This window comes from Schistosoma haematobium, chromosome ZW (assembly GCF_000699445.3).
Source record: "Schistosoma haematobium chromosome ZW, whole genome shotgun sequence".
Classification (NCBI taxonomy): domain Eukaryota; kingdom Metazoa; phylum Platyhelminthes; class Trematoda; order Strigeidida; family Schistosomatidae; genus Schistosoma; species Schistosoma haematobium.
Window position 1 is genome coordinate 36,895,901 of NC_067195.1, and position 23,117 is coordinate 36,919,017.

General features: G+C 43.1%; 1 protein-coding gene across 2 annotated transcripts; it reads right to left on the reverse strand.

Moving 5' to 3' along the window:
• Positions 1-1,052: 1,052 nt before the first annotated feature.
• On the reverse strand, positions 1,053-8,480 carry TUBB4B_1 (Tubulin beta-4B chain). Of its 2 annotated transcripts, XM_012946403.3 has the most exons (4): positions 8,229-8,480; positions 3,647-3,762; positions 3,138-3,602; positions 1,053-3,105 (listed from the first exon to the last, which is right to left on the reverse strand). In XM_012946403.3, exons 2-4 carry the CDS (start codon positions 3,701-3,703, stop codon positions 2,293-2,295), a joined length of 1,335 nt encoding a protein of 444 aa, XP_012801857.1. In that variant the 5' UTR covers positions 3,704-3,762; positions 8,229-8,480; the 3' UTR covers positions 1,053-2,292. The 2 variants fall into 2 exon arrangements, with proteins under 2 accessions (XP_012801857.1, XP_051071290.1); XM_051211258.1 differs by lacking the exon at positions 8,229-8,480 and having other exon boundaries at positions 2,248-3,853.
• Between the last annotated feature and the right edge of the window lie 14,637 nt (positions 8,481-23,117).

The following is a 23,117-nucleotide window of genomic DNA, read 5'->3' on the forward strand; positions in this document are numbered from 1 at the left end:
TACAAGTTAGTGACTTCAAGCACTGATGCCACGTTTTGGTTTGGCCAACCCTAAATTTCGTCCAACCATCTCCAACACCGGTTAGCATTGCACGTCGTGGTAATCGGTATTCAGCCATAAGTAACACGTGGCCCAACCATCTCAGTCGATGAAGATTCACAAGCTGATCAACTGATTTACCACCATTCCCTAATACCCTGCGTCTAACCTCACTATTACTTACCCGGTGATCCCAGCAGACGCCAGCATTATTTCTGAGGCATCTGTGGTCAAATATTAGTAGCTTACGAGTACCTTCTATTCTTAATGGCCATGTTTCGCTGCCGTAAATTAAAACAGAACGGACTGCCGCGCAGTATACTCGTCCTTTTATTGATAGACGGATATCTCGCCTTCGCCATAGTTGACGCAAGTTGGCAAAAGCCAAACGAGCTTTTCGAATCCGTGCTGAGATTTCGTCAGATACCAACCCATTACGGCTGATCAGACTTCCAAGATAAGTGAAGTTGTCAACGCGTCCGACTACTTCACTCCCTATCCTTAGTTCACGTGTTGACGCAGACCAGTCCTGAAGCAACAACTTGCATTTAGAGGGAGAGAAGAGCATTCCAAACATTCTGGCATTGTTGCTTAGTGCTACCAGAAGACTCTGCATTTTGTCAGCGTCTTCACCAAACAGGACTATATCATCTGCGTATTCTAAGTCGATAAGTGGACCTCCTGGATGGAGATCAATACCCGAGAACTCAGTCGACGAGAAAGTTATTTCCATCAGTAGATCTATGATGAAGTTAAACGAAAATGGGGAAAGTGGACAGCCTTGACAGACACCACTTGAAGTTGTAAAAGCAGATGACAGTTCGCCATAAGCTCTCACTCGACTAGTAGTGTTCAAGTAAAGAGCCTTTACAAGGTTTATGTACTTCTGAGGTACGCCTGTCGATGACAGACACTGCCACAGAATCTCGCGGTCTACGGAGTCAAATGCTGCTTTCAAGTCAAGAAAGACCACCATTGTCGGACGTCGATAAGTATGCCTATGTTCTAGAACCTGACGAATGGTGAATATATGGTCGATGCAGCCATGACCAGGTCTGAAGCCAGCTTGATTCTCTCGTGTTTGCAGTTCACGAGTCTTAGTTAGGCGACTGATAATTATCGAGGCTAGTTTTTTCTTTAAAGACTTCTGGAGCCAATCCATCTGCCCTTCCTCGTTTCAGATTAACTATAGCCTTCTGAACTTCTGCTAGGGCACACTAATTGTAGTAGCGCAAGTAGTAAACGTGATACTCGTCAACACTCAGTTCATTAGGCCCCACAAAGCCGAATGTCAACAGACAGCATAACACAGTTCGCTGCAACTCATACCGGACATACCACAGACGATTTGTTAGCTAACATACTTCTGGAAATCTCATATTGATTGCGACATATTTGTCCTCGCACTGAGATAGAGCCATTAATAATAATCACACACCCACAAATTATATTCCTAACCAACCTGCCATTGATATCAATCTTATCAAATAACACTGCATAGCTAAGCTAACAAAACGTCGCGCAACACTACATGGTGAAGCTTCCCAGGTAGAAGTCCGGACTCCCTCATCTTAACTCACCCGGTAATTCGTATGCAAGGCGGATAAAGCAAGACGCAGACGAGTATTAACAACCAGGTTTTTGGACTACCTGGTAAAGGTTCACGTGGTTAGCATGGCCGATAATGGTTCTCGGAGGCGCTAGTTCACTGTTTTCCTACAAATCTAAGACTTCTCTACCCTCCACAACTTATTTTATACATCACTTACTCATATTTCCCCAAGTCGTAAACTCTATGCCTAATTCTTTCCGTTATTGCTACTACCTATACTATTCTAGGATTTGCCGTAACAACTACACCACACTTCTAACGAGGTATAACAACTTCAGGTCCTACGTCACAACTGATCCACTTAAAACACCTATTCATGTTTGAACAAAGCAACAAAACTGATTTCAGTGTCACATATTACGGCCATATGTCAGTAAAGTGCGAGTCAGGTAAGCAGTGACCAGCTTAGTTTTCTTATCAATTTACAGCCCGTAATCTGCCATTAAGATTCTAAATTTGAAAAGTTTACTGTGACATCACACAAGCTGCTGTATTTTGATGTCAGTGACAAATACAGAGATTGTAACAGATCAGACCACAACACAATAAACAGAGCATAACACTATACCTAACAGCTGGAACCTAGAAACAACTCATAGAAACATGAAATTTATTAGGCTTATTTTTAAACAATCGTTAATTCATGCTACTTCGTTTTCTTCTTCCTCGAAATCCCCTTCCTCTTCGGCTGTTGCATCTTGATACTGTTGATACTCGCTGACGAGATCATTCATATTTGATTCTGCCTCTGTGAACTCCATCTCATCCATACCTTCACCTGTATACCAATGCAAAAAAGCCTTGCGTCGGAACATAGCAGTGAACTGCTCGCTAACACGCTTGAATAACTCCTGAATAGCCGTACTGTTCCCGATGAAAGTGACGGACATTTTCAAACCTCTTGGTGGAATGTCACACACAGCTGTCTTGACGTTATTAGGTATCCATTCGACGAAATAGCTCGAATTTTTGTTCTGAACGTTAAGCATTTGCTCATCAACTTCTTTCATTGACATGCGCCCTCTAAACATTGCGGCAACTGTTAGATATCGTCCATGGCGTGGATCGCAAGCGGCCATCATATTCTTCGCATCAAACATTTGTTGAGTTAATTCAGGTACCGTAAGGGAACGATACTGCTGGCTACCACGGCTAGTAAGAGGAGCGAATCCAGGCATGAAAAAGTGTAGACGTGGGAATGGTACCATGTTTACAGCTAATTTCCTTAAATCAGCATTCAGCTGGCCGGGGAATCGAAGACATGTCGTAACACCTGACATGGTCGCACTTACCAAGTGATTTAGGTCACCATATGTTGGAGTGGTGAGCTTTAAAGTTCGGAAGCATATGTCATACAGCGCTTCGTTATCAATGCAATATGTTTCGTCAGTGTTTTCTACAAGCTGGTGAACTGAAAGAGTTGCATTGTACGGCTCTACAACAGTGTCAGATACCTAAGAATAGGACTATAAATAATTGAGTTTACTTTAGGCGATGGAACGACTGAGAAGGTATTCATAATACGGTCTGGATACTCTTCACGGATTTTAGAAATAAGCAGTGTCCCCATTCCGGAACCAGTACCTCCTCCAAGAGAGTGAGTGAGCTGAAAACCCTGAAGACAGTCACAAGATTCCGCCTCTTTGCGAACAACATCTAAGACGGAATCAACCAACTCAGCACCTTCGGTGTAATGGCCTTTTGCCCAATTATTTCCAGCCCCACTTTGCCCGAAAACAAAGTTATCTGGTCGGAATAACTGCCCAAATGGACCAGCACGCACACTATCCATAGTCCCAGGTTCTAGGTCGACCAGAACAGCACGAGGCACATACTTTCCACCGGTTGCTTCATTGTAATACACATTTATGCGTTCTAGCTGAAGATCAGAGTCCCCATGGTACGTCCCAGTTGGATCAATGCCGTGTTCGTCTGATATTACTTCCCAAAACTAAGACCATAAACAATTTAAAATTTTAGTGTCATACACCTCACCTTAGCGCCAATTTGGTTGCCGCACTGACCTGCCTGTATATGAACGATTTCGCGCATCCTAACAAGAGACGCGACTGTAACACGTGTAGTCAGCAGTCACTGGAAGACGGGAAGACCTAAAGCCACAACACACACAATGTTAACTGAACACTTTACACCACAGAGAGAACGAGGAAGGGAGGCCAATAGACGTTTATTTTAAAAATTAAATTTCGCGGGGTCTGTACCGAAAGAGAGCTAGTTTACAAAACGGTCTTATGAGTCATCCTGTAAGTTTAGTGCGTGCAGGGCTTGCTCTTCTTCTTCTAAAGCGTTTATTCTTGCTTGCCCTGCAATAGAAAGAAAACAAAATCTATTAACAACATCATACATGATGATTTTAATCCCGTTACATCGCCCCCTCTCCTAATGAGGCACTGTCCTCAGTGCCTGATCTTGGGCACGGGTATGCTGTCCCCCTTCAGATGGTACTTCGTAAAATCTAGTGGCCGGCGGTGGATCAGCGAGTTGAGCATCGAAGGGAAATGTCGTCCGATCGGGTTTTATCTGGTTGTAGTGCACCGTTATCACATCGTCTTTAGGCCGTTGTATGTTACGCAATACAAACGTGGTGGGCGATCGGATGAGGACAATTTCAAAGGGGCCTTGCCAGGGTTGATGGAATTTACTGCAACCCCCTAGCGACGTCATTGGGCGGCGTAACCAGACGCGATCTCCAACTGTATACCTAGGTCCTTGTGCTTGACGATCATATATATCTTTTTGGTGTCCACTAGCCTTGCATAAGTTAATGTTGACCAGACGGTAGGCATCAGCTAGTCGGTTGCGAAGAGTACGTATGTACGGAACATGCTCTTGTTCTTCGTAGGGCAGCAGGGGTGACTGTATCTCTACTGGTAGGCGTAGTTCGTGTCCAAACAGCAGAATAGCAGGCGAGAATCCCGTTGACCCATGTACCGACGTACGATATGCTAAAAGGCATTGGGGAAGCACCTCATCCCATAACTCAGGTGACGATCTGCTGACAAACGACTGCAAGATGGCTTTAATAGTTCTGTTTGTTCTTTCCACAAGACCGTTACCTTCTGGGTGATAGGCAGTGGTGTGTGTCTTCTTGATTCCTAATAGCCGGCATATCTCAGTGATGAGGTGGCTTTCAAAGGATGGACCTTGGTCGGAGTGGAGTGAGACAGGGGCACCATAACGGGAGACCCAATGATCGATGAAAGCTCGAGCAACAGTAAGGGCGTCTTGCTGTGGAAGGGGTACAGCTTCGCACCATTTGGTGAAATAATCCACCATAACCAGTATGTAGCAGTTCCCGTTTTTTGTTGTAGTCAGTGGTCCCATGATGTCTATACCAACTCGCTGGTGTGGTCCTGTCGTCACCATCGGCGTCAATGGTGCACGGGGTGTCTGCTGAGGCGATTTAAAACGGCAGCACGTGTTACAATTCTTGCAAAACTGAGCTACATCTTCGTGTATGGATGGCCACCAAAAGCGTTGACGGACAGCGTGTTCAGTTCTCCGTTCTCCCGCATGACCAAGTTCGCGGTGTACCTGTTCCACAATACTCTCAACTTTCACTCGCGGTACTATCAGTAGGGGTTGTTTTGATTCATTCATTAGGGATAATGTGTCACCATATAGTTTGAGGTTGCCCCATTTGGTGCATATACGACGAGTTGTTATAGATTGATCTTTAAGCTCCCTCATGGATGGCTTACTATTTCCATGTAGCTGTCTTTGATAAACAATCTGTAAGTCTGGATCTGTTGCTTGTAGAGAGGGCCAGTCTGTCTCTGGAGCTGTACTAAGAATTGCGTTAATAATATCTGTGGTCTGGGGTATTCGGGAGAGGGCATCCGCGTTTGCATGTCGATTTCCCGGTCGATACTCGCATGTGAAATCGAACTCTTGTAGTCGTTCCTGCCAGCGTGCCACTTGCCCTTCTGGTTCGCGGAAAGAGCGGAGCCACTGCAGTGCACGGTGATCCGTGCGCACACGAAAGGGTTTGCCCAGCAGATAATGGCGAAAATGTTGTAAGAATTTTACTAGTGCTAACATCTCCCGACGTGTTGTAGAATATCGTGCTTCACTCTTATCTAGTCGTCGACTAGCATACGCAATGACCCTTTCGTGTCCATCTCGAGCTACTTGTGATAAAACTGCTCCAATAGCCGAGGAACTAGCATCCGTATCAAGTATAAATTCGCCTCCGTCTGCTGAAGTATCCGGGAAGGCTAATATAGGAGGAGAAGTTAACCGAGCCTTCAAAGCATCGAACGCCTGTTGACACTCGCTGGTCCATAAAAATTTTCGTCCTTTGTGGGTTAATCGGTGTAAAGGTGCTGCTAATGATGCGAAATCACGTACGAAGCGTCTATAGTAAGAAGCTAGTCCAAGGAAGCTACGAACGTCTTCAGGTGATTTTGGTTGCGGCCAATTAACAATCACACGTGTCTTTTCCTTATCTGTTGCCACTCCATCTTCTGTAATGCGGTGCCCTAAGAAAAGCACTTCTTTTTGCAATAGTCGACATTTAGATGGTTTCACTTTTAGGTTTGCTGCCTAATACGTTGTAGGACCGCCTTCAAACTGGCATTATGTTGTTCTGGCGTGCTGCCATATACAATAATATCGTCAAGGTAGATTAAGCACTGGTGCGGTACGAGACCTTGCAGGACTGTCTGCATCAATCGTTGGAAGGTAGCTGGGGCGTTAGTTAGCCCGAAAGGCATTACTTGAAATTCATATAAGCCATTAGGCACTACAAATGCAGTTTTTTTTCTATCTTGGGGTCGGACTTCCACTTGCCAATACCCTGATGCTAAGTCTAACGTTGAGAACCAGCGAGCACCTTTCATGGCATCTAAGGTAGCGTCTATCCGTGGAAGTGGAAAAGGATCACGCTTAGTTATAGCATTAAGGCGCCGGTAATCTACACACAGTCGTAGGGAGGAATCCTTCTTCTTTACTAAGACAATTGGCGATGCCCAGGGTGACGAAGATGGTACAATAATCTTTTTTTCTAACATGTCTTTTATCATGGATTCTAAATGAGGCTGATAATGCACCGGGACCCTGCGAGGTGGTTGGCGTAATGGCATGTGGTCACCTGTGACAATGGAATGTTGCACAATGGTTGTCCGATTTCCAGGGATATTCTCTGAGAAAACAGTGCTAAATCGTTGGAGTACGTCAATGGTAGCTCAGCGGTCCTTTTCACTTATTAATTGGTTATCTTGTACCTGACGTACAATCTCTGCAATTCCCACCTGGGCTACAGTTTCGTTTGGCATTTCCCGGCGTTGTAGTTGCACGACAACCCCGCCAATTTTGGCTTCCGACTTATTCATGTCTATTGAGGCCTGATATCTTAACATGAAGTCAACCCCGAGTATCATATTCCAGGTCAGTGTGGGGCAAACCACGAATTCATGTCGAAAAGAGTTCCTGTTTATTGTTAGCTCTAACCCGATCTTAGAACACGCAATCAAGGGGTCTCCGCTCGCCGTAATTAATGTAGAGGAGCACTGTTTACGCTGAATGTTGTGATTAAGTCTCTGCAAGAAGTCTTCCTTAATGAGGGATACTGAAGCTCCTGTGTCTAGAAGTATGTCTAGCTCGATGTTTTGTACTCTACCTTTAAACGTAGTTGGATTGACATGATTAACATAGGAAGATAAGTAACCAAAACACCGCTTACCTGGTTTACGGGGGCGGTTGTGACCGCATCTTCTGGCGTTCTTGCCAAACCTTTTGCAATATATACAGTCGGCTTGACGCCCATTGTAACTTCTCCATGCTGGTTGTTTATTCCATCTCAAATTTGACTGTCCGCGGATAGCACCTCGGCCGGGAAGGTCGGTCACAGCCATTGTAGCCTGGCAGGTGTCCGGACCACTAGATTTTGTGGCTCGTTCCACAGTCGTTACCGATGATGAATGTGCATTGGATAAATTCACTAGTTTGTCAGCGGCCAGGAAGCGTAATGTTGTTCTCTTTACGTCAGACGTATCAGTTGGTGGATTTCGAAGAAAGTGTTCTTTGAGTGGTCCGGGTAACAGGCCCTCGACAAAACGTGAGCGAATTAGTTCCTCTCGTCCCATCATATCTAATCGGGGGAATGCTTGTACTGCGACTTGCTGTAGGGAATGAAGGTAGTCTACTGGACTCTCGCTCGCTTTCTGGTGGCGTGATAAAAACTGAATTGTCATTTGCTGGGTGTCTACGGGCAGGGAAAAACAGTCGTCTAGAATTCTCCAGTTTTGTGAGAGCGTGTTACTGGCCGCAAACCCGTTCGCTATAGCCCTGCGTACTGCTTCATCGCTCAGATAGGAAACAAGGTAGTTGAAATGCTCGGTCAATGGAACTTTCTGAAGGTACGCTGTAACTTTAAATTTCCAAACGGAGTAATCTGATGATGTTTCGAGCAGTGGTGGCTGGCGTGGGGTTGAACCGGGAGTAGCCCTGATTGGAATCAGAGGGGGTTCGTCTAGGTTCTCATCGCGTTTTTCCATTCCACCTCCGCCACCAGTTGTAACACGTGTAGTCAGCAGTCACTGGAAGACGGGAAGACCTAAAGCCACAACACACACAATGTTAACTGAACACTTTACACCACAGAGAGAACGAGGAAGGGAGGCCAATAGACGTTTATTTTAAAAATTAAATTTCGCGGGGTCTGTACCGAAAGAGAGCTAGTTTACAAAACGGTCTTATGAGTCATCCTGTAAGTTTAGTGCGTGCAGGGCTTGCTCTTCTTCTTCTAAAGCGTTTATTCTTGCTTGCCCTGCAATAGAAAGAAAACAAAATCTATTAACAACATCATACATGATGATTCTAATCCCGTTACACGACACTAAGACAAACAGCGAGCCGGAAGTTTAAATGCAGTAAAATGCCGGTGTCATAGATACAATCCAAGATTGATGATCAACAGTTAAAACAACCGCAAAAGATTTTCATTATATGAATTATTTCGAAATTTTCCAACGTACTTTTCTTGAAAACCTCTGTAAGCTTTCTTTAAACGTTTTTCGTAATCATTTCGAGTACTCAAATCCAAGCCAAATTGTTGAGCTTGTAGATACTTACTTTTATCACGAGAACAGTATTGGTTTAATGAAAACAATTATTATAACCGACTGTAACAGTGCTTGTTTTAATGTGCTTTTGTTTAACTGTGCTAATTACAGCCATTATTTTCCATCATTGTTTCGCGGTTCTTGGCTTTGCTCGCACGTACTCTGTTCTCCTGCTTTCGCTTGTACCATTTTGTGGCACGATCTTGGTATTCATTCGATCCCACGAGATCGCCAATTGAATAAACTTGATTCTAATCCGTCTTCTGATTTGTTTGGCACGTGTTTTCTTGGTAGCGATGTTCATAGTCAACTGGGACTCGACACCACGCTACAAGCTTTTAAATTCAATAAACTATTAGCGACTATATTTATAAGTGTCTTGGAAGTGTTTCTCTAATGACTTATGGGATCCTAAACACTCGCATACTCCGTAAATATCTATTTAAGCTTAGTATTCATTCAAACATTTGGATAATACGTAGACTTAACATAACAGTGTGGGCTGTAGTCACACATTTTACTTTTTCCGAGTGGTCAAATTCTAGATTTCACTGCCTGCTGATCTAGTTCAAGAGACTTCGCAGAAGTCTTTTAAGCATATTCTTAAGTAATAATGATTGTGTAGTGAAAAAAAACACGAGCGGGGACAATCGAATATATTTGAGTACAAAATCACAGGGCATCTTCCTAAAATCTGAGAACCATACTGTAACGACCGAACAACCAATATTCGGTTGTAACAACGAACTGACGAACCAAAATTTCATCTGATCAGACCAGAGCACGTTCCTCTGTATAGCTCACAACGCGTTTTTGAGATACTCGTATTATATTATATCAAAACACAAGCTCTGTGCTCAATATAAACGGTTCTAATTTAGAAAACAGAACAAATTACATCAAAAATACGAAACACCTCAAACAGTACAGCCTGTGCTATACAGTCAGAAGTTTCTCTAACGCAAAGTAGCGCGCTAAACAATGAAAGAGACAGGTAATACTAAGGGGTTTGATACCTCAGAATCAATAAAAATATTCCCATTAAGATGGGATCAAATATCTATCTGCAGGGATTCCAGCAATCCTCTCAAGCAGACAATCAAGAGGTTAACAATCACACACTGAACCACGCCGTGACCTTGAGCTTAGTCAAACACAACCTTACTCTCAATGGTCCGGCAAGATGTAATGATAACTTAGGTAACAAAGGATAAGTCTTTAATCAAAATCACACAGTAAAGGCTCAAACGAGGAAGACTGAAGAACAAAAGATATGGTTAAACGAGATCGGAACAAAGGTTAAAAGTACACAACAAGGAGAAGGAACAAATAAATGACAATACTGTTCCACAAAGAAGCTGCAGAGGGATTTTCATCGTTCTCTTTCCATTACACATATAGTGAAAGGTTAATTTGCAAAATATCAATCCATCGTCTAAAACGTGATTGTTCCGTTTGCAAATATCAGTCCATTGCCTCAAATTTCATTGTTCATGCATTTTAATACCAATTGCGTTCCGTTCTCGTTCTTTCCTTATTGATCTTCAGCTGAAATACATTCTATACCTGATCACCGTTATATGCTACTTATGTGGATATAAGTAACCCACACCACAACGGCATTCGCCAATTTTTTCTCTTTTATCGTCAAATATTACTAGGTTCCTAACTGAAGGCATCGATTTTTCACAGCAAATGCTCAAATAGAAATTACATCTATTTTCAACAAAATGGACGGATACTTTCAGCCCGACGAGTTTCATAATAGTTCTTTGATTGTTTAGTCACATAATTCATGATAAATATAATATCTTGATGATATATAATCCGAAATAACTCAATCGCCTTAGTATTCTGGAATTTTCCCACTTGATAAAACGAAACCGCTTGTGAGACGGTAAGACTGATAACCACACAAAAGCAATTGGTTTACTTATGAAATATCTTGGGATATACTTTATCTAGTAGTATATTGGTACTCATGGAACTTTCTACGTAGATGCATTGACTAATGTGAGAAAATGACTGTCGACAACTCGCTTTATCATCAACCGAACATATTTTGAAGCATCTGTTTTAATCAATGGATCTGAAATCACCAAAATGTATAAATCCATTGGGATAGAAACAGATTCTTCTTTAGGGCTATCACTGATTTCAATCTGTCTACTTTGTTTTAATTCCTTCTCATACTATTTGTGGATTCATACTTATTAACTACAACATAATATAAATATACCACAAGATCTTTAGAATTCCTCTATAATCAGTTTTTTCTGGTAGGTGACTACATGAAATTAGCTATATTAATACTTCTATATTGTTCTATAAGTCAATGATGAACAACATCTCTGCGTAAGCGATGTTATTCCAGATGTCTAAAAGCATGTGCATGTCCTTATTCGGAACATACATAATTCAGATATACTAAATGTTAAGTTAGAAAAAAAAAGTTTTCCATTTGTGTTATTTTTTATTTAACATGATCAAAGAGGATTGGTAAAAAGATTTGATTAACAAATTTCTTCTAAGCTTTATTAGATTAAGATGAAGTTATATTTAGGCATAAACTATTTGTAAGTGATCTAGTAGCGTACTATAATAAAACATTTTATTCTCGATAGCTAAATGTTGTGTGTTACGCTAGAATTTCATTCATTTGAATCGAATATAATGTTATCAAGCCAATCGTTCTGACTGCATTCCACTAGATAATTGTTAAATATGCTAACATAACGCGATGAAAAATGAAAATTCCCCTTTTTAATTCATTGAAATTCCCATTCAACTCCGCTTGTAGCTCTTCTAGAGCTGCTGCCACATAAAGGATAAGTGTTTGGCGTTGGTTCAGCAAGTCAATCCCGAAAAAACCATCTCGCTAACAAACATCAACCAGACTGAACAAATTAAACCATTTAAACGCTACCCTCTGAGTTGAAGGAAGTATTATGACGCGTCATGATAAAAGCCGAGATTCTTTGAACGTCTTGAGACCCATTTGAACAACAACAGAAAGTATATGGAATGTTCGGACGCGGTGGGAAACCGGGAGGACAAGTCCAATTGCAACGGAGATGAGACGATACAACCTAGTTGTGATTAGAATAAGTGAAACCCATTAAATCAAAGTTGATCAGGAAATGATAGATCCGAAATTGATGCTGCTGTATTTGGGTCACGAAGGAGAAAATGCTCAGGGAGTTGTTCTGATGCCGTTCAAAGAAGCACATTAAGAGCCTATGGTATGGGAATCTCATGACTCCGGAATCATCATAGCGTCCTCCAAAATAAAGAAGTAGGGTATCACAATGAATGCTACTCAATGTTATACACCCACAAATGATAGCAACGACGACTATAGAGACCAGTTTTACGAGAGGCTGCAGCAGGTCATGGCGAATTGCACAGGAAAGGACCTGGCCATCCTGGTGGAATACCTAAATACCAAGGTATGGGTGGACAACAACAGGAATGGAGATGTCATGGGACGACATGAACTGACTAGGAGAAAGGAACGAGAGTGGTGAGTGGTTGACAAATTTATGTGCCTTCGACAAAACGATTGTAGGAGGAACTATATTTCCCCGGCAAACGCATTCACAAAGCTACATGGGTATCGCTGAGTCACAATACAGAGAACACGATCGATCATGTTTTCTCACTAAGGAATTCGGAGGATCCACCGAAGACGTTAAAACAAAGGATGTATTTGACACTGAACAACTGTAGAAATAGCCTTAGATAAGTTCGAAACAACATTTTTTGAGTTACTGACGAACTCAACATATTCAAGACACCTCTTAATAGCAGGTTTCAAGTATAAATGACGCATTGAACGATCAGGAAACTACTATGGAGGACAAATGTGAAGGGATCAAACAGGGATTAACTTCAGCGTGTCAGTAGGTTCTGAGCTGCAAGAGTCATCACCATAAATAACGGATTACCATCGATAAACTAGACAGTATCAAAAAAAGAGGAACAAGGAAGCAGCAAGTACTAAAAATTCGATTTCCGTCCGTCGCTTCGAAAAGCTTGTTTCACGTGCGCTTATCCGGGGACCCTATGGCATCTTCGTCTGCTCTTGCTGGCGTTGGTGTCGCACTAAGCGCTAGAGCTGAGGCAGCACTAATCGATTGGATCCCCATTAACAGTCGGTTATGTGCTGTTAGATTAGAGAGTTCCATCAAAGTGAGAAGAAATGGGCGTGAGAAACGATGTCTTTTCGTCATCTCCGCCTATGCTCCGAGAGATTCCAGCCCGGATGCAATCAAGGATGAATCCTACCACCAGTTAACTGTTCTTCTCCAGAAAGTGCGTTCGACAGATATTGTGGTACTAGCCGGAGACTTGAATGCTCAGGTCGGGCGTCTAGGCACAGAAGAGAGTCGTTTAGGTGGCCGATGGGGACTTGTTGGTCGCAGGACAGGTAACGGGGACCGTCTACTGCAACTGTGCACAGACCACAACCTGTTTCTGGCTAGCACTAACTTTCGGCACAGTCATCGCCGATTTGCCACCCGGCGTCCTCCCTCTGCATCTCAAGCCTGGACTCAGATTGATCACATCGCGATCAGCTACCGCTGTCGTGGTTGTGTACAAGACTGCCGCTCCTTTTCGAGTACCTATCTGGACTCTGACCATGCTTTCGTCTGTGCCAATCTCACCTTACTTTTCAATGGACAACGAAGTGACTGCCATCAACGGATTGATATTAGCAAGCTGGTTGCAACTTCTGTCGCTAGTAAGTATCGAACCGAGCTAGCTTCTAGGCTAGCTACCATTCCACCGAAAAGTATAGATGAGCATTGGTTGCAATTGCATGACGCCATGAAAATGGCGGGTACAGTCAGTTGTGGGTTCGCGAAACGTCCCGCTTATAAGCACTGGGTTTCTTCAGGCTCCTTACAACTCATTGAAGCCCGTCGGTCTACTCCGGGTGACCGTGAGTCTGACCACAACCGACGACTGTTACGTAATGAAATCGGGCAAAGCTTGCGTAAGGACCGAGAAGCCTGGTGGTCGGAGTATGCTAATGAGCTGGAAGCAGCAGCTGCATCTGGTAACTACCGGAAGCTCTTCCAACTCATCCGAGCCACTAGCAGCAAGAAGTCTGGTGTGAGCGAAACCATCTGTGAGGATGACGGGATGCCAATCACTAACATCCATCGACGTCTTGGACGATGGGCAGAATTTTCGAAGGGCAGTTCAACTGGCCTGCTGCTCCGGCAACATCGGTCAGACTGTCCTATCCTCCATGGCCGGTGACGACTGATCCACCAAACGAGGAGGAAGTCCGCAAGGAACTCCAACTCTTGAAGCGCTACAAATCACCTGACCCAAGTGACTTACGTCCGGCTCTTTTTAAAGATGGTGGTGACTTTCTGACTAAGGAACCGACGACGTTGTTTACAAAGGTTTGGGAACTAGAGAGTGTACCAACGTCATGGAATGAGTCGATAGTTGTCCCTATCTTTAAAAAGGATTCACGCCGTTCCTGTAACAACGATCTGGGGATAAGTCTACTTCCGATTGTGTCCAAGCTATTGGCTTCCGTCATACTTCGTGGGTTGTTCAAAACCCGAGAAAGATTGACTCACGAGGAGCAGGCTGGGTTTCGTTCCGGTCGAGGATGTATTGATCATATCTTCACCCTCCGCCAAATGTTAGAACACCGCTATACTTATCAAAGGCCAACAATCGTAGTGTTTCTTGACATCAGGGCTGCCTTCGATTCGTTGGATAGGACTGTTCTCTGGGATTGTCTATTGAAGAAGGGTGTACCTGAGAAGTTTATTAACATCCTAAAGGCCTTATATACAAACACCTCAGGCACAGTGGGGGCATACAACCACCTCTCTCCATTGTTCCATTCGAGCAGTGGTGTTAGGCAGGGTTGTCCAATCTCACCATTCCTCTTCAACTTTGCCATCGATGACATTCTGGAAACAGCTCTGATGGATGTAAGTAATGGTGGTATGGATCTGTTGCCTGGAGAAAGACTTCTCGACCTTGATTATGCGGATAATATTGTCTTACTGTGAGATAATGCCCAAGCCATGCAATCCGCACTTAATCAGTTGGCAATCAGTGTCCGTATGTACGGTATGTGCTTTGCACCTTCGAAGTACAAAGTACTTTTACAAGACTGGCAGGATTCTAATCTTGTACTCACCCTGGATGGTGAGCAAATAAAAGTAGTCGAGAATTTCGTGTATCTGGGTAGCTGCATAAGTGCTGGTGGGGGTGTGAGTGATGAGATCAATGCACGTATAGTAAAAGCCAGAGCAGCTTGTTCCTATCTGGGACATCTTTGGCGCCTTTGTCACGTTAGTCTGGCTGTAAAAGGTCGGATTTACAACGCGTCGGTGAGAGCAGTTTTTCTCTATGCTTGTGAAACCTGACCTCTCTGAGTTGAGGATGTTGGACGACTCGCTGTGTTTGACCATCGTTGTCCCCGACGGATTGCTGACATCCAGTGGCAACACTATGTTAGTAATGCAGAGGTTCGGCATCGTGTGTTCGGGCACAGAGACGATAATGCAATTGGTGTCACCATCTTGAAACACCGACTTCGGTGGCTTGGACATATCCTATGAATGTCGTCCCAGAGAATTCCACGTCGTGCATTATTTGCCGACGCTGGGACTGGTTGAAAAAGTGGAGAGGTGGTCAGTATATGACATGGTGTCGTGGTATGAAAGAAATCTGCAAAGGGCTGGCTTGTGTTGGTCCTTCACGACTCCCTGGCTGGGGTCCGAGAGATGGTGCAACACAGTGGCTAGAGACGTTATCAGATATGGCCCAGAATAGAAGCCAGTGGCGATCCTGCTGTAACCTTCTTTTACTTTCTTCATAAAAAGTGGTTGTATCTTCCTTAACTGAAAGATTTCTTCTGATTGTACCTTTCGTTTCCCTATTATTATTATCATCATTATCATTATTATTACGCTACCTTACCTTATTCTGTTCGTTATTGCTCTTTTTTAACGCTCCTCACCTTTTTCCTTCTCCTCTTCAAATTCCCATTGTTTTGTGTGGCGCATATATATTTGGTGCCCTCTTGTACCAATATTTATGTGTTCAAATAAATAAATAAATAGCTGATTCCACGTGTGTAAATAAAAATTCAGTGGGTCCACTGAAGGTGTAGGAACAAACAGGAGGGGTGACATAGCTTCAGATAACCACCTGTCGGCGACCAAGCTATAACTGAAGCTAAAGCAGCATCAGACAATTGCACAGGCAACACTACATAAGTTTGACGCAACCTTCTTTTGAAATGTTTACAAGACCAGTGAATTCAAGATAGCTCCTCACGCTAATACGGCTACACGATAATGAGACTGGTTTGGATGACTGCGTTCATAAAACATCTAGATTGAATACTCAAAAGATCCGCTGTACAAAGACCAGATCACGTTACATCAGATACCTGATTCACGACTATAATCAAGATAGCTCTACATAAGAAGTGTGAAGCCTTACAAGATCTAATCAAAGAGGAAAGTGCTGTGGAGAACAATTAGGATGGGAGCATTACAGCTGACAAGAGGAAATACATGGAAGACCTAGCAATGACAGGAGAAAAGGCTGCTAGAGAAGGAAGTGAAAGAGAACTACATGATGCAACCAAGAAGCCAGCACGAGAGTTTAGTAGACCAGATCCACCAGTCAGGAACGAACGAGGAAAGTCAATTATGGACGTTCAACAGGAAAGGAACCGGTGGGTAGAGCATTTTAAAGAGCTCCAGAATAGACTGGCTACATTGAACCCACCGGACACTGTTATATCTCAAGGGGCCGCCTATTAGAGGACAGTGACTTATCGATCGGATCAAGGGATTCATAATCTTGATAGGCTATTTTGGTTCGTTGTACTCGACTAAGCTAACGCGATCAAGAAGTCTGGGTGAGGCGTGGAAAGTGTATTCTATAGGCAAACAGCAGATATCAAGTCAGGTCAAGCACACACGCGTATTTATACAAATATTTACAATTGATATTGTCATAGTAAAATGTTTTCAAAGATCAATCAAAAAGTTCATCATTCGAGAGGTGTAAAATCCAAACTCTGGTTTGGACTGATGAATAGCCGTCCAGGTACGTTACACACGCGCCCTTGCCCGTCGAAATCAAAACAAGTAATCGGGTAAATAGGGCGCGGACTGGCGGGTAAGCCACGGATTTTCGCGCTCACGTTACATATTGTCGTGGATTTTTGTGTCGTTATTTAACAGCTATTAACAGGCTTTTTGCATGACACATCAATTTCTGTATTGCTAGTGCTTGTAACATAGTTTTTATTCCAATTTATTGGCAGTTTGACGTATATCTTGCTCACCACGTAAGTAAATCTGAAGTTAGCTTAATATAGTTATTTGTAACAATACAAACTCAAGCAAGTAAAGTTCACCGTGTTACTAGTCAAAAAATACATCACAGATTGAGTTTTCATGAAAATGAACCGTAAAATCTTTTACATATGGTTCACCTCCTTGATTGCGGTGACGGTGAGCATGGATGTCGGTAGTTGTTTATAAAATGTAAGTAGAAGCAATCAAGCGTTAACCTAATTGTGAATATTATATAACTTGTTTGTATTTAGCCATAAACAGTTATATCCATTAGAGGTACCATTGTTTTGTACTGAAGTGACATAATTATGTAACGTATCTGAGAAAAATTATGTGAGTGACAATTGACGTTTATAGTGTTGTCCAGCGGCATTGTGAACGTCTGCAGTAGTAGTGTATAACACCACATCAAGTAGGAACAAAATCTTCATGAGTAAAACGATCGGTGTTTCTTTTGAGCATGGTGACACAACCATGTTTTTTAGTTAATACTGATTTGTGACGTGTCTGTTATAGGGTTCACAAATGAGTTATTATAAACTCTTCACTCCGTCTCGGTAATACAGTTGTTGTGTTACTTAGGAAGTTATGAATGAATGTCACTACTTGTAAATAAAAGACTTATAGGCACAGTCTGTTACTTGCTATTTGAATAACTTATTGAATATGATACTGAGAACAAAGTTTAATTGTTTGTCTCAAGTATAAATGACGCATTGAACGATCAGGAAACTACTATGGAGGACAAATGTGAAGGGATCAAACAGGGATTAACTTCAGCGTGTCAGTAGGTTCTGAGCTGCAAGAGTCATCACCATAAATAACGGATTACCATCGATAAACTAGACAGTATCAAAAAAAGAGGAACAAGGAAGCAGCAAGTACTAAAAATTCGATTTCCGTCCGTCGCTTCGAAAAGCTTGTTTCACGTGCGCTTATCCGGGGACCCTATGGCATCTTCGTCTGCTCTTGCTGGCGTTGGTGTCGCACTAAGCGCTAGAGCTGAGGCAGCACTAATCGATTGGATCCCCATTAACAGTCGGTTATGTGCTGTTAGATTAGAGAGTTCCATCAAAGTGAGAAGAAATGGGCGTGAGAAACGATGTCTTTTCGTCATCTCCGCCTATGCTCCGAGAGATTCCAGCCCGGATGCAATCAAGGATGAATCCTACCACCAGTTAACTGTTCTTCTCCAGAAAGTGCGTTCGACAGATATTGTGGTACTAGCCGGAGACTTGAATGCTCAGGTCGGGCGTCTAGGCACAGAAGAGAGTCGTTTAGGTGGCCGATGGGGACTTGTTGGTCGCAGGACAGGTAACGGGGACCGTCTACTGCAACTGTGCACAGACCACAACCTGTTTCTGGCTAGCACTAACTTTCGGCACAGTCATCGCCGATTTGCCACCCGGCGTCCTCCCTCTGCATCTCAAGCCTGGACTCAGATTGATCACATCGCGATCAGCTACCGCTGTCGTGGTTGTGTACAAGACTGCCGCTCCTTTTCGAGTACCTATCTGGACTCTGACCATGCTTTCGTCTGTGCCAATCTCACCTTACTTTTCAATGGACAACGAAGTGACTGCCATCAACGGATTGATATTAGCAAGCTGGTTGCAACTTCTGTCGCTAGTAAGTATCGAACCGAGCTAGCTTCTAGGCTAGCTACCATTCCACCGAAAAGTATAGATGAGCATTGGTTGCAATTGCATGACGCCATGAAAATGGCGGGTACAGTCAGTTGTGGGTTCGCGAAACGTCCCGCTTATAAGCACTGGGTTTCTTCAGGCTCCTTACAACTCATTGAAGCCCGTCGGTCTACTCCGGGTGACCGTGAGTCTGACCACAACCGACGACTGTTACGTAATGAAATCGGGCAAAGCTTGCGTAAGGACCGAGAAGCCTGGTGGTCGGAGTATGCTAATGAGCTGGAAGCAGCAGCTGCATCTGGTAACTACCGGAAGCTCTTCCAACTCATCCGAGCCACTAGCAGCAAGAAGTCTGGTGTGAGCGAAACCATCTGTGAGGATGACGGGATGCCAATCACTAACATCCATCGACGTCTTGGACGATGGGCAGAATTTTTCGAAGGGCAGTTCAACTGGCCTGCTGCTCCGGCAACATCGGTCAGACTGTCCTATCCTCCATGGCCGGTGACGACTGATCCACCAAACGAGGAGGAAGTCCGCAAGGAACTCCAACTCTTGAAGCGCTACAAATCACCTGACCCAAGTGACTTACGTCCGGCTCTTTTTAAAGATGGTGGTGACTTTCTGACTAAGGAACCGACGACGTTGTTTACAAAGGTTTGGGAACTAGAGAGTGTACCAACGTCATGGAATGAGTCGATAGTTGTCCCTATCTTTAAAAAGGATTCACGCCGTTCCTGTAACAACGATCTGGGGATAAGTCTACTTCCGATTGTGTCCAAGCTATTGGCTTCCGTCATACTTCGTGGGTTGTTCAAAACCCGAGAAAGATTGACTCACGAGGAGCAGGCTGGGTTTCGTTCCGGTCGAGGATGTATTGATCATATCTTCACCCTCCGCCAAATGTTAGAACACCGCTATACTTATCAAAGGCCAACAATCGTAGTGTTTCTTGACATCAGGGCTGCCTTCGATTCGTTGGATAGGACTGTTCTCTGGGATTGTCTATTGAAGAAGGGTGTACCTGAGAAGTTTATTAACATCCTAAAGGCCTTATATACAAACACCTCAGGCACAGTGGGGCATACAACCACCTCTCTCCATTGTTCCATTCGAGCAGTGGTGTTAGGCAGGGTTGTCCAATCTCACCATTCCTCTTCAACTTTGCCATCGATGACATTCTGGAAACAGCTCTGATGGATGTAAGTAATGGTGGTATGGATCTGTTGCCTGGAGAAAGACTTCTCGACCTTGATTATGCGGATAATATTGTCTTACTGTGCGATAATGCCCAAGCCATGCAATCCGCACTTAATCAGTTGGCAATCAGTGTCCGTATGTACGGTATGTGCTTTGCACCTTCGAAGTACAAAGTACTTTTACAAGACTGGCAGGATTCTAATCTTGTACTCACCCTGGATGGTGAGCAAATAAAAGTAGTCGAGAATTTCGTGTATCTGGGTAGCTGCATAAGTGCTGGTGGGGGTGTGAGTGATGAGATCAATGCACGTATAGTAAAAGCCAGAGCAGCTTGTTCCTATCTGGGACATCTTTGGCGCCTTTGTCACGTTAGTCTGGCTGTAAAGGTCGGATTTACAACGCGTCGGTGAGAGCAGTTTTTCTCTATGCTTGTGAAACCTGACCTCTCTGAGTTGAGGATGTTGGACGACTCGCTGTGTTTGACCATCGTTGTCCCCGACGGATTGCTGACATCCAGTGGCAACACTATGTTAGTAATGCAGAGGTTCGGCATCGTGTGTTCGGGCACAGAGACGATAATGCAATTGGTGTCACCATCTTGAAACACCGACTTCGGTGGCTTGGACATATCCTATGAATGTCGTCCCAGAGAATTCCACGTCGTGCATTATTTGCCGACGCTGGGACTGGTTGAAAAAGTGGAGAGGTGGTCAGTATATGACATGGTGTCGTGGTATGAAAGAAATCTGCAAAGGGCTGGCTTGTGTTGGTCCTTCACGACTCCCTGGCTGGGGTCCGAGAGATGGTGCAACACAGTGGCTAGAGACGTTATCAGATATGGCCCAGAATAGAAGCCAGTGGCGATCCTGCTGTAACCTTCTTTTACTTTCTTCATAAAAAGTGGTTGTATCTTCCTTAACTGAAAGATTTCTTCTGATTGTACCTTTCGTTTCCCTATTATTATTATCATCATTATCATTATTATTACGCTACCTTACCTTATTCTGTTCGTTATTGCTCTTTTTTAACGCTCCTCACCTTTTTCCTTCTCCTCTTCAAATTCCCATTGTTTTGTGTGGCGCATATATATTTGGTGCCCTCTTGTACCAATATTTATGTGTTCAAATAAATAAATAAATAGCTGATTCCACGTGTGTAAATAAAAATTCAGTGGGTCCACTGAAGGTGTAGGAACAAACAGGAGGGGTGACATAGCTTCAGATAACCACCTGTCGGCGACCAAGCTATAACTGAAGCTAAAGCAGCATCAGACAATTGCACAGGCAACACTACATAAGTTTGACGCAACCTTCTTTTGAAATGTTTACAAGACCAGTGAATTCAAGATAGCTCCTCACGCTAATACGGCTACACGATAATGAGACTGGTTTGGATGACTGCGTTCATAAAACATCTAGATTGAATACTCAAAAGATCCGCTGTACAAAGACCAGATCACGTTACATCAGATACCTGATTCACGACTATAATCAAGATAGCTCTACATAAGAAGTGTGAAGCCTTACAAGATCTAATCAAAGAGGAAAGTGCTGTGGAGAACAATTAGGATGGGAGCATTACAGCTGACAAGAGGAAATACATGGAAGACCTAGCAATGACAGGAGAAAAGGCTGCTAGAGAAGGAAGTGAAAGAGAACTACATGATGCAACCAAGAAGCCAGCACGAGAGTTTAGTAGACCAGATCCACCAGTCAGGAACGAACGAGGAAAGTCAATTATGGACGTTCAACAGGAAAGGAACCGGTGGGTAGAGCATTTTAAAGAGCTCCAGAATAGACTGGCTACATTGAACCCACCGGACACTGTTATATCTCAAGGGGCCGCCTATTAGAGGACAGTGACTTATCGATCGGATCAAGGGATTCATAATCTTGATAGGCTATTTTGGTTCGTTGTACTCGACTAAGCTAACGCGATCAAGAAGTCTGGGTGAGGCGTGGAAAGTGTATTCTATAGGCAAACAGCAGATATTAAGTCAGGTCAAGCACACACGCGTATTTATACAAATATTTACAATTGATATTGTCATAGTAAAATGTTTTCAAAGATCAATCAAAAAGTTCATCATTCGAGAGGTGTAAAATCCAAACTCTGGTTTGGACTGATGAATAGCCGTCCAGGTACGTTACACACGCGCCCTTGCCCGTCGAAATCAAAACAAGTAATCGGGTAAATAGGGCACGGACTGGCGGGTAAGCCACGGATTTTCGCGCTCACGTTACATATTGTCGTGGATTTTTGTGTCGTTATTTAACAGCTATTAACAGGCTTTTTGCATGACACATCAATTTCTGTATTGCTAGTGCTTGTAACATAGTTTTTATTCCAATTTATTGGCAGTTTGACGTATATCTTGCTCACCACGTAAGTAAATCTGAAGTTAGCTTAATATAGTTATTTGTAACAATACAAACTCAAGCAAGTAAAGTTCACCGTGTTACTAGTCAAAAAATACATCACAGATTGAGTTTTCATGAAAATGAACCGTAAAATCTTTTACATATGGTTCACCTCCTTGATTGCGGTGACGGTGAGCATGGATGTCGGTAGTTGTTTATAAAATGTAAGTAGAAGCAATCAAGCGTTAACCTAATTGTGAATATTATATAACTTGTTTGTATTTAGCCATAAACAGTTATATCCATTAGAGGTACCATTGTTTTGTACTGAAGTGACATAATTATGTAACGTATCTGAGAAAAATTATGTGAGTGACAATTGACGTTTATAGTGTTGTCCAGCGGCATTGTGAACGTCTGCAGTAGTAGTGTATAACACCACATCAAGTAGGAACAAAATCTTCATGAGTAAAACGATCGGTGTTTCTTTTGAGCATGGTGACACAACCATGTTTTTTAGTTAATACTGATTTGTGACGTGTCTGTTATAGGGTTCACAAATGAGTTATTATAAACTCTTCACTCCGTCTCGGTAATACAGTTGTTGTGTTACTTAGGAAGTTATGAATGAATGTCACTACTTGTAAATAAAAGACTTATAGGCACAGTCTGTTACTTGCTATTTGAATAACTTATTGAATATGATACTGAGAACAAAGTTTAATTGTTTGTCTCAAAACGGATTTGTTGTTTTTCAGAATAGTATGAAGCTTATGGAATTTAGGATTACGGAAGATCGTGTGGAAAACCGGTTTACA

Excerpts from the sequence above, each read along its gene's own strand:
- TUBB4B_1 (XM_012946403.3), bottom strand. The coding sequence starts at position 3,703 with ATGCGCGAAATCGTTCATATACAGGCAGGTCAGTGCGGCAACCAAATT. Across the intron at positions 3,603-3,646 it reads GCAACCAAATTGGCGCTAAG|TTTTGGGAAGTAATATCAGA; the intron begins GTGAGGTGTATG and ends TTATGGTCTTAG. Across the intron at positions 3,106-3,137 it reads CAGTCGTTCCATCGCCTAAA|GTATCTGACACTGTTGTAGA; the intron begins GTAAACTCAATT and ends TCCTATTCTTAG.